Raw genomic sequence first — 14,676 nt, forward strand, 5'->3', positions numbered from 1 at the left:
CCATAACATCCCTGCTCTGTCTGTCACACTCCATCATCCCATCCCGAACTCTCTCTTGACTGCTGCTGGAATTATAATGTATAATATACTGTATTATATAATTATCTTGCCATATTATATTATGTTATATTACATTACTAGTCTAACTACAACCCATGGTCATATTACATACAAATATTATTTCTATTTATTGCTTAATTTGTCATTACCAACCATAATCACACCATGCCAACCTGTCACTACTGAATCATTTTTAATACTGCCAGTAATTACTTCTATTTAATTAAATTCCATTTGTAACATTGTATATATCTAAATTGTACTCCAGCTTTATTTATCTATTTTATTTTACTTATTTTTATTTTATGTTATTTTATTTTTATTTTATTTTTTACTTATTTTGTACTTATTTTTGTACTTTTTTGTACTTATTGAAACTTCTTCTTGATTGTACTTATGCCTGGGTTGCTGTAACAACTGAATTTGCCCCCCGGGGGATCAATAAAGTAATATCTTATCTTATCTTATCTTATCTTATGATTTGACAGTGAAGTATCGCTGCTGTCTTTGTATACTCTACGACTTCAATTATCTGTCCACTTGTATATGTCTGCAGACAGATCCTTAGGTGCACACTACATTAAGACATGCATGATGTTTCTGTTGCCATGGCAATATTGGCAGTATTTTGCAGGGATGTTGGTAATGTGTGAAACTGAACACCCTGTTTCTTTGTATGACCTTCTCTTCAGTACGTTTCCTTGAGTATTAAACAATAAATAGTGTGTTCTTTGTTTATTCCATCTGGTGCTGCTTTTAAACGTTCATCATGGATTTCTTTGAGTTGACATTTTCTTTTTAATAAAAGTGAGTGTACAGACGTATCAAATAAAACAATTTTGTTCTTGTGTGGCTTCTGTGACGCTCCTGTTTGTTTCCTCTGTTAAATTATCTTTATTTAAAGTCTTCACTTTCATTAGATTTCTTTATTGTACGCAATGAAAAAAAGAAATCCTTTTTCTGTCAAATGAAAAGCATCCATGCCAAGAATTCAAATGAGTGCAGGTGCTTTTAAGGATTTATACTGAACACAATAAAACAGAGTCATATCTTAGAGGCATTTCATTGAAATATACACCGCTGTTTTCCTTTAATAAGGTGAAATATTCAAACTTTGTTTTGACAGTCACATTAGTTCCTGCACAGAAGGATAAAAGGACAAAAATCTTAGACACAAATCCACTTGACACTTGCCTTGGGAACTGCTGAATACTCTGAAATAACTAAATGAGGCTTTCAACAGATGGTCACAGAGGGTGGCAGCTCCAAAGGGAGAAACATAAATGCTTAGTTTTCGGGAAATTTAGTATATTGAAAAGTAGGTCTGATGAGGGTTTGGGGATGTTTTTTTCTCCTGTTAGCACAATTAAAGCGATCAGGGAGCCTGCAGGGTGACTATAATGTTGCTGAATCTAATTTCATGTTATTTTAAAGTCTGTTCATAGCACATCACGCTCATAAGAGAGGATTCAGACTTGTGCTGTCCTAAAAATGTGACCATGGGAAACATTCAACACTAAAAGTGATAAAATGAAAAACATGTCAAAAACCTTTGGAACATGAAACAAAGCACTTTAATCACAAAAATAAAGCATTCTGGTAGATAATCCCACACTGTGTTTTACACTAGCTGCATGGAGAGTTGTTTTGGTTCCACCTTGTGGCCGCCATGAGTACAACTGCAGCACGTTATTATTGCTCTGTGATGTGGCTGGAAGTTTGTATGAGCAACGGGACATCCTGCTTAACTTGATTAGAACACATTTTACTGCCTCAAATCAAGCTACAGCCCGGTAATGTAATTGAGTTAAATGACGAAGGGCTGACTCAACCAATGAGTAATTGCAACCAATTAAACAAATGGACTACACTGACTGGGCAGTGATGAAAATATAGGGTTGTAACAAAACAAGGAGCTGGAGGCCAATAACATTCGTCTTTTATGCTCTTAGAGATGTGAGGAGGATATATCTCCCTCTCTCTAACTAAAACCATTAATTAATCCTTAACGCAGGATCAATAACACAAACACAGAAGAGTGTAAAAGGTCACTGGTCTTTGGTTTAATTTGTATTACAGTACAAACAATAAAACAAGGCACTGCGGTCAATCCATGAAATGTGGAGGCCAAAGAAGAAGACAAGTAAAGATACAGGAATTATTCAACAGAGAAATAAAGCTGCTATCATCATCTCCAGAGTAAAGGCGGAGCTGTATGCAGCTGAGGATTCTCTACTCGCCTCCACACAGATCAAGCAGGATTTTGCGGTAGTCTCCAGACGTGTCTCCCTATGCAGCAGGAAAAATAAAACTGTGAGACTTCAAAGGACAGGTGTAGAGAGTGAACACGAACACTCTCATGAAACCTAAACTCTTTGATATTCTTCTTAATTCAAAGACCTTAAAAAGCAGACATCATCAGAGTCTAAAGCTACATTAAGGTGTTACGTAAGTTATTACAATTCAATCACAGCTGCTGTATTTCAAAGCTTTTGCTGACAGCGGTGTTTCCACACTCTGGTTTTCAGAGCCTTACCTTGATGAAGGAGTGGAGAGTCTTGCCATACATCTTCAGGAACTGCGCTTTGATGTCCAACATGTCAATCTCCGCCCTGGCCACCATTATTCTGATGAGGACACTATCTGTGGTGCCAAGCCCCTGACAGGAGACAGAAGAAGTGTTTGAACTGCATAAAACCTTTACCCCTGCTGAGTTTTTTCCTTTACATTGAATATGATAACAGCAGTCTGGTCTTCTTATACTGTGTATTACCTTCATTGATTTGTATAACCTCTCGGCAAAAAACGCAGGCTTGTTCTTTATGCATTTCACTGTAGAGCAAGAACAAATTACAGCACATGAGATTCAACACTAACACATCAGGATTACAACACATTTAGTGGAAGGCATTTCTTTAATCAGGCTTCTTCTTCTGAGTTTAAAACATGTGCCTCCTGTGACTGAACGTTTTGAGTTCCTCATTTTCTTAGATTAAGGCCACATTCTTGCTGACAGGCAGTCAGTGTGTGTGTGTGTGTGTGTGTGTGTGTGTGTGTGTGTGTGTGTGTGTGTGTGTGTGTGTGTGTGTGTGTGTGTGTGTGTGTTTCTGCATGACTTCTGGCAAACCAGAAAGCACCACACTGTGAAGACTATCCTTATACTTATACTTTCTAGAATTCAAGTATGAGTCCCAGCTTTTTTCATTTTTTCCTGTGCACCCTTGAAAACATTTAAATCAGGGTTTTATTTCCACTAATTGGCCACAGATGTGTATATGAAGGAGGATGCTGCAGGAGAGACAGACCTATGGCCAGAAAGACATCCTCAAGACAGCCAGACATCTCCCTCTTAATGCTGTCCTCGATGTCTCTCCCAGAGACCTTCTGATACTCCTCGAACACTGCAGGAAGAAAATAAATGACATCAAAACTGAAACTTTGTCACTTTTTCAAGAATAAATCCATCTGAGTGTCACACACTTTCTTTTTCATCATCAAAGTCATGCCGCAACACAAAAATCTGCATGGATAAAGAGGAAAGTGAGTGTTTACTGAATCTGCCACAGAGGGTGAGAAAAATCCCCGAACTCTAACTTATGATACTGAGGCTATTTTAAGTTCAGGAAGTATAATCACATGACAAAAAAGGAAATGTGTTTTGAAGTTTTCTAACGCTTGTGTGTGGAAAAAAGCTTATAAATACCTCGCAGAAGATGTTTCTGGTTCCTCACACAAAGCACCGTGAGGAATTTCACCTCATCCGTGCCCCACCGAGCCTCACCAGCCTCATAGATTTCCTGTAAACACAACATTTTTTTACTTGGACTCATAATTGAAAGTGAAACACATGCTTTAATCCGAAGCAACTGAAGTCTTGCCTTGGCATCTAGGACAGCCTGGGCCTCATCCACTTTGTCACTTTCATCCCTCCCAGCCTGAAACACAGAAAATAAAACATTTTGAGAACATGAGTGTGGGAGTGCACAATGTTTGAGACAAATAAAAAGAGCAGAAATGTAAATCCATGTTTATATGATGCAAAACTGACTAGCGCTTCCTTCCCAAAAGCAAAAGTTATAGAATAAAAAGTTTCTAGCCAAAGTTTATCGACATTTGCAAGAAAAATCCTCCCTTAACAACAAAAGAAAAACTGATGCATTGAAATGTATGAAAAGAGCTGTTAATTCATTACCGTGAGTAATGAGACCAAAACCCTCTGAAACATGCCAGATGTGTCCCCACACACAGCGTCCTCCAAGCTTTTCCCATGCTCTGTTATGAAAAAATAATAAAAAGAAGTGTGAAGTGTGTGTGAGTATTTTATTCAAATCTCCGATTGTCAAGCTGATGCTGCACAAAAGAAACTATACACGCTGATTTGTACAGTCACCAAAAACCAAACATTTGGATTACAGGCTGAGTTATTAAAGCTGCAGTATGCAACATTATTTAATCAGAAATAATGGTAAGAAAAAGAAGAATATGGCATGTCACTAACATTAAATTGAAATGTTGCTTTAACCACAGAGGGGTGGGCGCTCATAGACACAGATCAGACACATTTATTTGTTTTCTTTTTTAATTTTGAGTTTGAATCAGACCATCAATCAGGGTTAGCTTGAACAATAAGAGCCAGTCATGATAAAGATAACATTGGTGAACTTGGATAAAGGCAGAACTGCTTCTTTGACAAGAGTGAAATAATTAGAATTTTTTTTTGTTTTTGTTTTTTTACCCTTTTCTTGTATTTAATTAGATTAGATTAGATCTAATTTATTGTGATTGGGCATGTCACAGGTACAAGCATTGAAATATAGATTGCATCTAACCAGAAGTGCTTTAGCAGTAAATTAAATAAATAATACAGAATATACAGAGTTATGAATGATGAATAAATATAATATAATATGTATCTACACGTGTGACTATTGCTACAGGCATGTACAGGCTATGAACAGGCTATGACTATGGTTATGGTATACATTAGACTATAATGTGGTATAAATGTCAAAACACATGATTGCTAGTAACCTAAGTGATCATTCAGATGATGTTTTTTGTTTATTAAAATTTGCATGTGTACATTCATATATGTGTGGATGTACATCATATTATCTCAAGGTACAGTGAAAGTTAAGACATTAATTTTGACTCGTGACTATGATTTTGCGTTTTTGACAGGACGTCAATCAAATGAATGATAAATATGTTTCTCTTCTGTATGTTATTTTTTATAATTCATTATGAGGAGCTGATTTTGTTTTGTGGTTTGTTTGTTTTGTTTTGTTGTATTGTGTGTAAGTGTGCATGACTGTATATGTGTTTCGACCCCAGGAAGAATAGCCGATGCTTATGCTTGTGCCAATGGGGATCCTTATAAAGAAAGAAAAAGAGAAAAGAGAAAGTCACAGCAGCTCTGCATAAACCTGCATCATCCAGCTCCTATGTGACTCATGTCACCAGCTCTCTCTCTCTCTTTCTCTCACTTGCTCAGCTGTGGACACAAGTGTTGCTACTTTTTAACCTTTTTTTGGATGTACTGTTTAATGATCAGCTGTCTGTGCTTCTGTCTTCTGAGACTGACTTCACTAGCTGAGGGGAAGAAAACGTTTGTAGTGACAACAGTTGGCATGCATGTGCGGTATGTCATTTGGTGGGCGGGACAAAGCAGGGTGATACGAGGTAGCAGAGGAGGCAGTAGAAGGATTTTTTCCATTGGGATGTTTAGTTGCTTATAGCAAACAGTTATCAAATATTTCTGACCATCTGCCAAACATATTGTCCAACCACTCTCTTTAGGGTTTGTTTAGGTTCTCACAAAACCCTGAAAAGACATCTTTCACCTGCGAAACAATGTCCTTGTATAATCAATAACTTGGTTGGTCAGCTGTTTGGTGCAGGTTAAGACCTATAAATTATTTGGAAAATGGTCTTTAAAACCAAAATAATGAGCTCAAAGCCGATAAAAGCTCAGTAGAGAAGCAGACTGTGTTTTTTGAGATTTCTACTAAATGAATGACCAGTTTCACACAACATCATGTGATTTCATACAAATATAAGTGTTTTCTGTTTAAGAAGAACAAGAGGGATTCAGGGAAATAATGAAAGTAATGACTTGCTGAATTATTCATGGTTGAGATTATAGTTTCACAAAGCTCAGCGTGTTGTGTTAAAAACTCACCATATTTCATGTTAAATGGAAACAAAACACTTACATTTTTAGTAACAGCACAACGTACAAGAACATATTGATTTATATGCACTGTGAGACAAAGCTAAAAACAAAACACTAGAATACTTTCTAGCTTGTGTCACTGAAGCCACAGAGCAACAAACAGACTAAAAAGCTGCCACACAGAGAGCAGCGATGGCTTCTATAAATAATTCATACCATCCACTGTTTTCTAATAAAGGAGGTCAATGAATCTCCCGACAGAAAACAGAGAGCTGGTCACTGATACACAATACTGAGTATCATACACAACCTATAGGTAACAGCAGACTTGAGCAGATGTCAGAAATGCTATTTATAGAAGTGAGACACACTTACCTTTCTTGTAGAAAGCAGTGATGGTTTTCATTTCAGCGTTCGTCCTTGAAGCGAGAATATCAATGAGAGCGGCCTCCTCTGTCCCAGCGCCCTGTGATGAAAGAGAAAGTGTTTAAAACTACAAAAGATAAGATAAAAAAAAGGGTTTGGCACTTTTCACTGAAAGCATAAGATAAGTTTAGGGACTAACAGGGTGTCTTTGGTTCCACTTGATATTTTTTGCTGTCATTAACAAACCATAAAACAGAACAGGACCACCCTCCTCTCTCTGTAGAGTAGTATGCTGCAGACATGTCACAAATACAAACTGTCATTTAGATTCAGATTCAAGATTCAAAGGTTTTTATTATCAATTTTCGCTGTATATACGAGACATACAGGAAAAACGAGACGCTGTTTCTCTCTTCCAGCTTTTAAATATCTAAAATTTTAATATAAAATACAATAAAATATAATAAAATACAGTTCTATATAAACATCCTATGTACACAGTGCAGGTAGTGCAGTGACAGTTTAAAAATGGACAATGAAAATAGGTAATAGTGCAAATGATATTAAGATGCAGACAGTATTTGAGATAATATGCAAATAATAATGTGCAAAAAGCAGCTGAAGTAGAGTCCTTGTATGTAGTGTGTGTGTGTGTGTGTGTGTGTGTGTGTGTGTGTGTGTGTTACAGTCCAGGGGGCAGAGGGGGGAGGTAGTGAGTGGAGTTCAGCAATTAATACCCTAATACAGCTGGGTATTGTAGTTTTTTTTACAAAAATTACTGAAACATACATAATCGGTGTGTTTGCTGGGGTTGAATGCACAACATGTCCTGAAAATTATTCATGAAAACAAAAACATGCATCTTGGATTGACTCAAAACAAACTGTCAGCTTTATAGAGACAGGTCACACAGTGCATCCATGACTCTGATAGTGTTGGACAAGGGATGGATTCATGGTTTTAAGGATTTGCTGACATTCTTGAGACATGAGTGAGTAAGTTCAAACTCTGACCTTCATGGCCTGCCTCAGCTCGTAGGCATCATACACCGGTGCCAGCATCAGCAGACCGAGAACAACGCTCCTGAAGTTCCCACTCAGCTCCGAGGACAGCTCATCAGCCAGGTCCTGCAGGAGAACCGGAACACATGGATTAAACAGGGAGACCGTTCACTAAGTCATTTCTAGTGTTCACATTTTTCATCAAAAAGAACTTCTGTGATAAGAGCTGACTCTTCTGACTCTAAAATGAGTGAAACTGTTGCTTCATGTTGGGTTTTAGAGCTGCCAGCGTGGACATGAGACATGACTTCACACATTCCAAGCAGCAACAGCAGCAGCACTCGGGTCCATGCTGGAGGGTGTGGTTTCTGGACACAGTTTTGTGAAAAGAGGAGCTTGTGTGACCACATGTGGGCGTCACCGTGTGGAACATGACTCACTGTTTCTGCCAGCGAGGATCCACAAACACTCAGTCTTTGCTTTTTCTGCCGTTTCCTTAGAGGAACTTTTAGATAACCTTATCGACCGGTTTCATTATTACCTAATCTTGTCAACATGATTTACATTCCTTGCGTCCCTCTTGGTTAAAATATTGATTCAAATAATTATGAGACAAAGAAGCAGCCAGTGGGAGAATACTTCTGTGGGTTCAGTGTACTTGGTTTTATCAAAGGCTACATTCCCTTTTTACACATATTACAAGGTCCTCTCTGTTCTAGTGTTTGTTTACAGGTGGTATTCATTTCTGCTTTACGGATAATGGTTAACTTGTCTTTATCAGTTCTTTGTTTGCACAGCGCAACCCTACCCCTTAAGTGTAAAACAAATGAGATACCACACATGGGAAGAAGAGGTTAGAACAACCCAGCTGTCATTTATTTCCTCCCTGTGCTGCATTCATGTTAATTATGATGAAAAAATCCTAATCCATTTCAAAACAGACTTCATTTGCTGCCTTTGAGCACGGCTCAGTCCAAACTCACCTTCCCCACAGCTTGCTTGAAGGCCTCTTTGATGCGCTGCCTCTGGGCATTAGTTCGGTGAGCTAGGACCTCAGTGACAGCTGCCTCATCAGTGCCTGAAACAAAGTTACAACATATAAATTCATAATCTTAGCCAGCATTAATCTCAAGTGTCTTCAACTGGAAGGATACTATATTCATGAGGCTGGAGCTCTATGAACAACACAAATTCCTGACATAGAAAGTAACCAGCACAGCAGCCCTGGAGATGGTCCAGTTGTTTGTTTGGATCGGCATGGAAACCATCTGTTTGCAATAGAGCTCAAACCAGAGTCAGGAGGAGATGATTATGCTAGCAAATGCTAACAGCATTGACATTCCTCGTGGTGATAGAGAGAGACATTTCTTTGTTACACTCCTTGATGTGTGTTAGGATGCAGCTCTTTAAATTGCACATACCTGCTCATAGATTCAAAACACAGCAAACCATTATGAGATTAGTTTATGACAGCTTTCCGCCCACTCAGCAAAGTCAAGATTGTCCTCCATGGCAGGAGTGAGGAAGTGAGGCAAAGTACAAGGACACACTCAGCAGAATGAATGAATGGATGATGGAAATAAAAAAATATAAAGCTGCCATGACGGCACTGAATCTATTTTAACTTAACTTTCCTGGAGAAGTGAAAGGGAAAGATTAATTATGTTTTTTCTCCATGGAGGCCTCGTCTTAATGACACGGTTCAGAATATCTTTAGCTAACGACGGTGTCTGGATCACTCACCAGCTCCCTTCATGGCTCCTCTGAGCCGCTGGGCATCTGCCTCCGGGTCGAAACCAGCTGCCTCAGTTAATGTTCCTCTGTTTCCAATCTGCTCGGACAGAAACAACACCATCACAACCATTAATCTATTAGACACGAGAAGATCATAATAACAAGACAAGCAAGAGATCGTCTCAGGTGTGTATTGATTACTACGACTTCACCTGGGTTTTCACCTCCTCTTTGATACTTTCTCTATTTAACAGATCAATGTAAAAACAGCTTTCTGTTTCAGAGTTCAAGTCACTAATAAGAACATGACTTTAGGTCGATCATGCACTTACAAAAGTTTAATGAAGGAATATATATTTATACTTTAATATATATTTTTAGGGAAGTCCAAGGCACCTCATATCAAGTCAAGTCAAATTTATTTGTATGACTCATTAAAACAGCATGAGCTGACCAAAGTGCTTCACGGGCAGAGGCCAAACAAAAGACCTAACAGATTATAATAATCACACGAAAACATGATGACATGCAAACTAATTTAAAAACACATAAGGCATTAGGGTTTAAAAGGTCTGATAAATGGGCTGGAGGCGCGGCTAGCTGTTTAAGCATGCCCCTTGCACTTGCTTTACTTGCAGCTATGACCTTCTGCTACTTGTCATCCCCCACTCTCTACTCCCAAAATGTCATGTTTTTCTTCAGCTTTCCTATCATTAAAGCAGTAAATAAATAAACAAACACATAAATAAATAAATAAATAATCAATAAAAATAAATGAATAAATAAACAGAGAAAAACAAAAATAAATAAATAAATAAATAAACAAACAAATAAATAAGTAAATAAATAAATAAATAAACTAAGGTATCTGTTAAATAGGAGGGAGCCAATCCACAGAGTGACTTCAAAACAAATAGTGAAGTTTTAAAACAAATTCTAACATAAATAGAAATCCAGTGAAACAGTTCATCTACTGGACTGATCATTATTTGCAAATCTATTCTGAAATCTCAAAGAGTGTTTCAGAACTGAAAAAAGAATTCAAAGCAAAATAATGAATGACAAATATTATTAAAGACAATTTGAAGAGGGTTGAAAAAGATTAATTAAATCTATGAGTCTGAAGCATGCTACAACAATGCTACACAGCACAGGTAGTCATCCGTTCATGTGTCAGAAAAAATACATTAACTTACTTCAAATGAAAATTAGTATATTTCTGTTGACTGTAGAAAACAAAACTATAACACCAAGAGAGAATTTGCCCCACTCAAATAAAGTTGTACTACTGCTTAGTAGTATACAAAGTATCATAAATAACATTAAAAAAAAGAGTTATATGTTTGATTTCCCATTTTGTGTTACTGTTTAATATTAAAACACTTTACATTGAACATAAGATGCAACTGAGCCTCAACAACAATTCAAATGTTTATTAACATAATGTAATAAAAAATAAACATAGGTTTTCTGTCAAGACCTTTTCAAACCAACAAACAAAAAAGAGCTGAGTCTCTGCTGGTGATGCAAATAATGTTAATTAGGTTGTGACAAAACATCAATTTGGTTGATATGCAGATTCAAGGATCAACAGTTTAATTAAAATGATCATTTAGCATGTTTATTTAAATGTAGGTTAATGGTAATTGGGCACCTGATATTTATTTAAATAAATAGCTTGAGCACTCACTCCTCCCCCCTACTCACAATACATGGATTCAGTAGACACTGCGTTGCATTACATTAGAAAAGATTAGGTACTCCAGGAAAGCTTCTTTAAATATGTTTTACCAGCAATGACAGCGCTTCCTAGAATATATTGACTCCCTGTCTATTTACACAGAGACTGACAAACAACTGAGCACATTCTTCCCCTTTCCTTAATTATATTCATTTGGCTTTAATATTTTATTTACTTACCTATTTAAACATTATCATCTGTGTCACTCTTATGTATATGCACTTTGTCTCTGTCTCTAAACCCTAAAGTGACTTACTCAATGTTCTACCCTGTTATTAGGTAATGACTATTTCTGTATGATCTTGTTTAGTGTATTAACCTGTTACTGCTTGTATCTTTGTCTACCCTAAATGAATGTTGGTATGAATGTGAAGTGTGTGTGGAGTTATCATTGTTCTGGGTAGGGTGGGATTTCAATGTTGCTGTTGTAAAACAAATAAATAAATAAAAAGCAAATAAATAGCTTGAATCAAATTAAATCAAAAATAATTTCATTGCAGACTTTTTGAAACAAGCATTCCTTATTTGCAGCAAAAAAGAGGCTAAACTAGGATAAATTAAAGTATCTACACCCCATGTAACAAGACTCATCTTTTCATCTTTTCATTGGTGGACCAGCGACCACTGGACACACTTACCGCTGCCATTGTAGAGTAGAGTGGGTGAGTGTGGATCTTGAGAGGTCAAGAAACTACAAAAAACAACAATAACATAAATTAGTAAATACATTAGGTCACACATACAATAAATGACACAATGGCATGAGGTTCAGAGGCAGTAAATGTTCTCCATTTAGAACGTGACCCTCATTAACCTCTGATCAATATTGTATGCTGTTCATCATCTCAGAGAGGGTTTCTGTCACACACATTGGGCAGAGGGTTCTTTTGTGTCCCCACGCTGTGTGAGCATCCTTGGAGCTCATCTCATTAAGCTCAGGTTTGTTTGGAAACACCCGTAATTACTCCACTGAGGAAAGGTAGAGGGATTTTCCTGACGGAGGGGATCAGTTGACCCAGTGACGTAGTCTACATATGAGTCAAAATCCATTACAAATATACTAGTGAAGACCTCAGTTTGACAATAAACAGTGCTGCATAAAGTTTCTACAGCCAAGACATTTGTTAACTCATGAGACTTCCCATTATTTACACAATAACAGGAGTTTGTTTGACTACTCATACAAAAACCTGATCCCTGAGCTGGAATTTGACATTGGACACATTAAATGAAAAATGTGACCTATGATTTGTGTCTGGGTCAACAGCCACACCTGAGCTATTTAAGATGTAAATAAATGCCAGGTGTCTCCTATACACACACTTCACACCATTTGAATGGACCATAGAACATGAACCACAACAAAAGGATCTAGTTACTGAACCACATGTGTCAACAGAGAACATTTAAGTTTGAGTAATATGTACACTGCATATTTCAAACTTTCAAAGTAATTTACATAAACCTGTTCTTATGTATATGCAAGTATCCTGGATGCATACTTGTCCTATTACATAGCTTTATTCTCAAGTTCATTATATTAATTCGTGTTTTGTTAGAGAGCCAGTGATTGGGTCAGGAACATATTACGTCAGAAAATTCGTTTCAATTGTGCAATAGTAAGGGTATCCCCGTCCAAGTTAAAGTGAAGATAGTACAAACTGTACAATTAAATTATATTCCCACAGCTACTGTTGCAACTGAATCTCATTTCGCAAAGCTATAAACATTTAACTTAATGTTTAGAATAGTTTTAAAGAGTTGAAAAGTGTAATGAAAGTGTCGAAAGTGATTCAGGAAGCAGAGCCCTTAGCGAGGTAACAGTTCACTTGGCAAGAAGTTGCTGGGCACACCCTGCAGACAGACACAGCACCAACCGCAGAAGTCTAAGCTGAACTCTGAAGAACTCACTGAACAACAAATCAACAATATGTTTGACGGATTCTGCACTCCACCTTACCTGTGCTGAAGACGGTTTGAAGCTCGACAAGAGGTGGAGGCGTCACAGGACCAGGGAAATACAGTTTATAACTACCAGCTGCCCAGACGTCCCACCCTCCGTGATGCAAATTTGGATCAGGGTCCTCCCATAGACTGGGTCCTCCCCTGGTCCTCCCCTGGTCCTCCCTTGGCGTGCGCGCTGTAACGTGCACGCGTCAGATGCTGCATTCAAGGAGTGTGGGAACTGATTGGAACTACAGAGAAACCTCCCGTCATATAGGCCTATTAGAGCGTACTGGTACACCTGTACATTCACTAAGCAGGGGTTTCTGAAGTGTGGGTCGGGCACCCCGGGGGGGGGGGGGGGGGTCGCGAGATATCTTCCAGAATGTTTTCTTTTAAGTTATCTAAAAATAATACATATAAAGAAACTCTGTACAGGGCCTATACAGAGTTTCTTTATATGTACTATTTTTTTTATAAGAAACCATATGTACTGTTTTCGTTATATATGCTTCGACTGAGGTCCATCTTTAAAAAACACAATATCTCTTTACACTGTTTTGCATATGATTTGCAAATATATCTGTCTTTGAAAACAAAGGACTCCATGAAAGTCTTGTTGACCTGTCTCGGTGATGTGAAATCATGGATGGAGTTAAACTTCCATCCATCCACTGTCTTGACCGCTTATCCTGTTAGGGGTCATGGGGGGCTTGAGCCTATCCCAGCTGGCTTCAGGCGGAAGGCAGGGTACACCCTGGACAGGTCGCCAGCCTATCACAGGGTAGAGTTCAACTTTTTGAGTGTAAATGAAAAGAAAACTGAAATTTTTGTTTTTGGTGAACCTGATCTACTGGATGACACAGACAGTGTTTTTGGTAATTTAGTGTCTCACTGTCGTCCTTCAGTCAGGAACCTTGGTGTCATCTTTGATAGTGATTTTAAATTTGACAAACAGGTCAGCTCTGTTGTGAAGACGAGCTTCTTCCAGCTGAGACTTCTCGGCAAACTAAAGGCATATCTCCCTCCTCATGAGTTTGAGAAAGTTATCCACATGTTCATCACATCTCGGCTGGATTAATGTAATTCTTTGTACACTGGTATTGATCAGTCGTCTCTTCGTCCCCTGCAGCAGGTACAAAATGCAGCTGCACGCCTGCTGACTGGGAAGAGACGTCATGATCATGTCACGCCTGTACTGGCTTCCCTTCACTGTTTTCCTGTCAGTTTCAGGATCCAGTAGGCCTATAAAATTGTGTTGTTGGTTTTTAATAGTTAACATGGGTTGGCACCACCATACCTAAGTGAGTGTTTGCACTTGCATGCAGTCAGAGCACTCAGGTCAACACACCAGGTGCTTCTAGATGTCCCAAGAGCGAGGCTCACAACTCGAGGGGACCGAGCCTTTGCAGTGGCGTCTCCCACACTGTGGAACAGTCTGCCTCTGAATATCAGGGCTGCTCAGACTACTGAGAGCTTCAAATCGTTACTTAAAACACATCTCTTTGCTTTGGCATATAACCTGTTGAGTGAGACATCCAACATTTGATCTTGCTTTTATTTATTGTGGCTTTTTTTTCTTTTTTACCTTTGAACTATTTGTTTTTATTGATTGTGTTTTTCAGCTTGGCTCCGTACATAGCACTTTGGTCAAT

General features: G+C 38.1%; 1 protein-coding gene across 1 annotated transcript; it reads right to left on the reverse strand.

Moving 5' to 3' along the window:
• Positions 1 to 2,101: 2,101 nt before the first annotated feature.
• On the reverse strand, positions 2,102 to 13,303 carry anxa4 (annexin A4). Its single transcript, XM_034710429.1, has 13 exons — positions 13,038 to 13,303; positions 11,716 to 11,768; positions 9,346 to 9,433; positions 8,586 to 8,680; positions 7,615 to 7,728; positions 6,611 to 6,701; positions 4,253 to 4,332; positions 3,939 to 3,995; positions 3,764 to 3,857; positions 3,366 to 3,461; positions 2,834 to 2,892; positions 2,597 to 2,719; positions 2,102 to 2,349 (listed from the first exon to the last, which is right to left on the reverse strand). Exons 2-13 carry the CDS (start codon positions 11,722 to 11,724, stop codon positions 2,293 to 2,295), a joined length of 963 nt encoding a protein of 320 aa, XP_034566320.1. The 5' UTR covers positions 11,725 to 11,768; positions 13,038 to 13,303; the 3' UTR covers positions 2,102 to 2,292.
• Between the last annotated feature and the right edge of the window lie 1,373 nt (positions 13,304 to 14,676).

The sequence above is a fragment of the Notolabrus celidotus genome, chromosome 19 (genome assembly GCF_009762535.1).
Source record: "Notolabrus celidotus isolate fNotCel1 chromosome 19, fNotCel1.pri, whole genome shotgun sequence".
Taxonomy (NCBI): domain Eukaryota; kingdom Metazoa; phylum Chordata; class Actinopteri; order Labriformes; family Labridae; genus Notolabrus; species Notolabrus celidotus.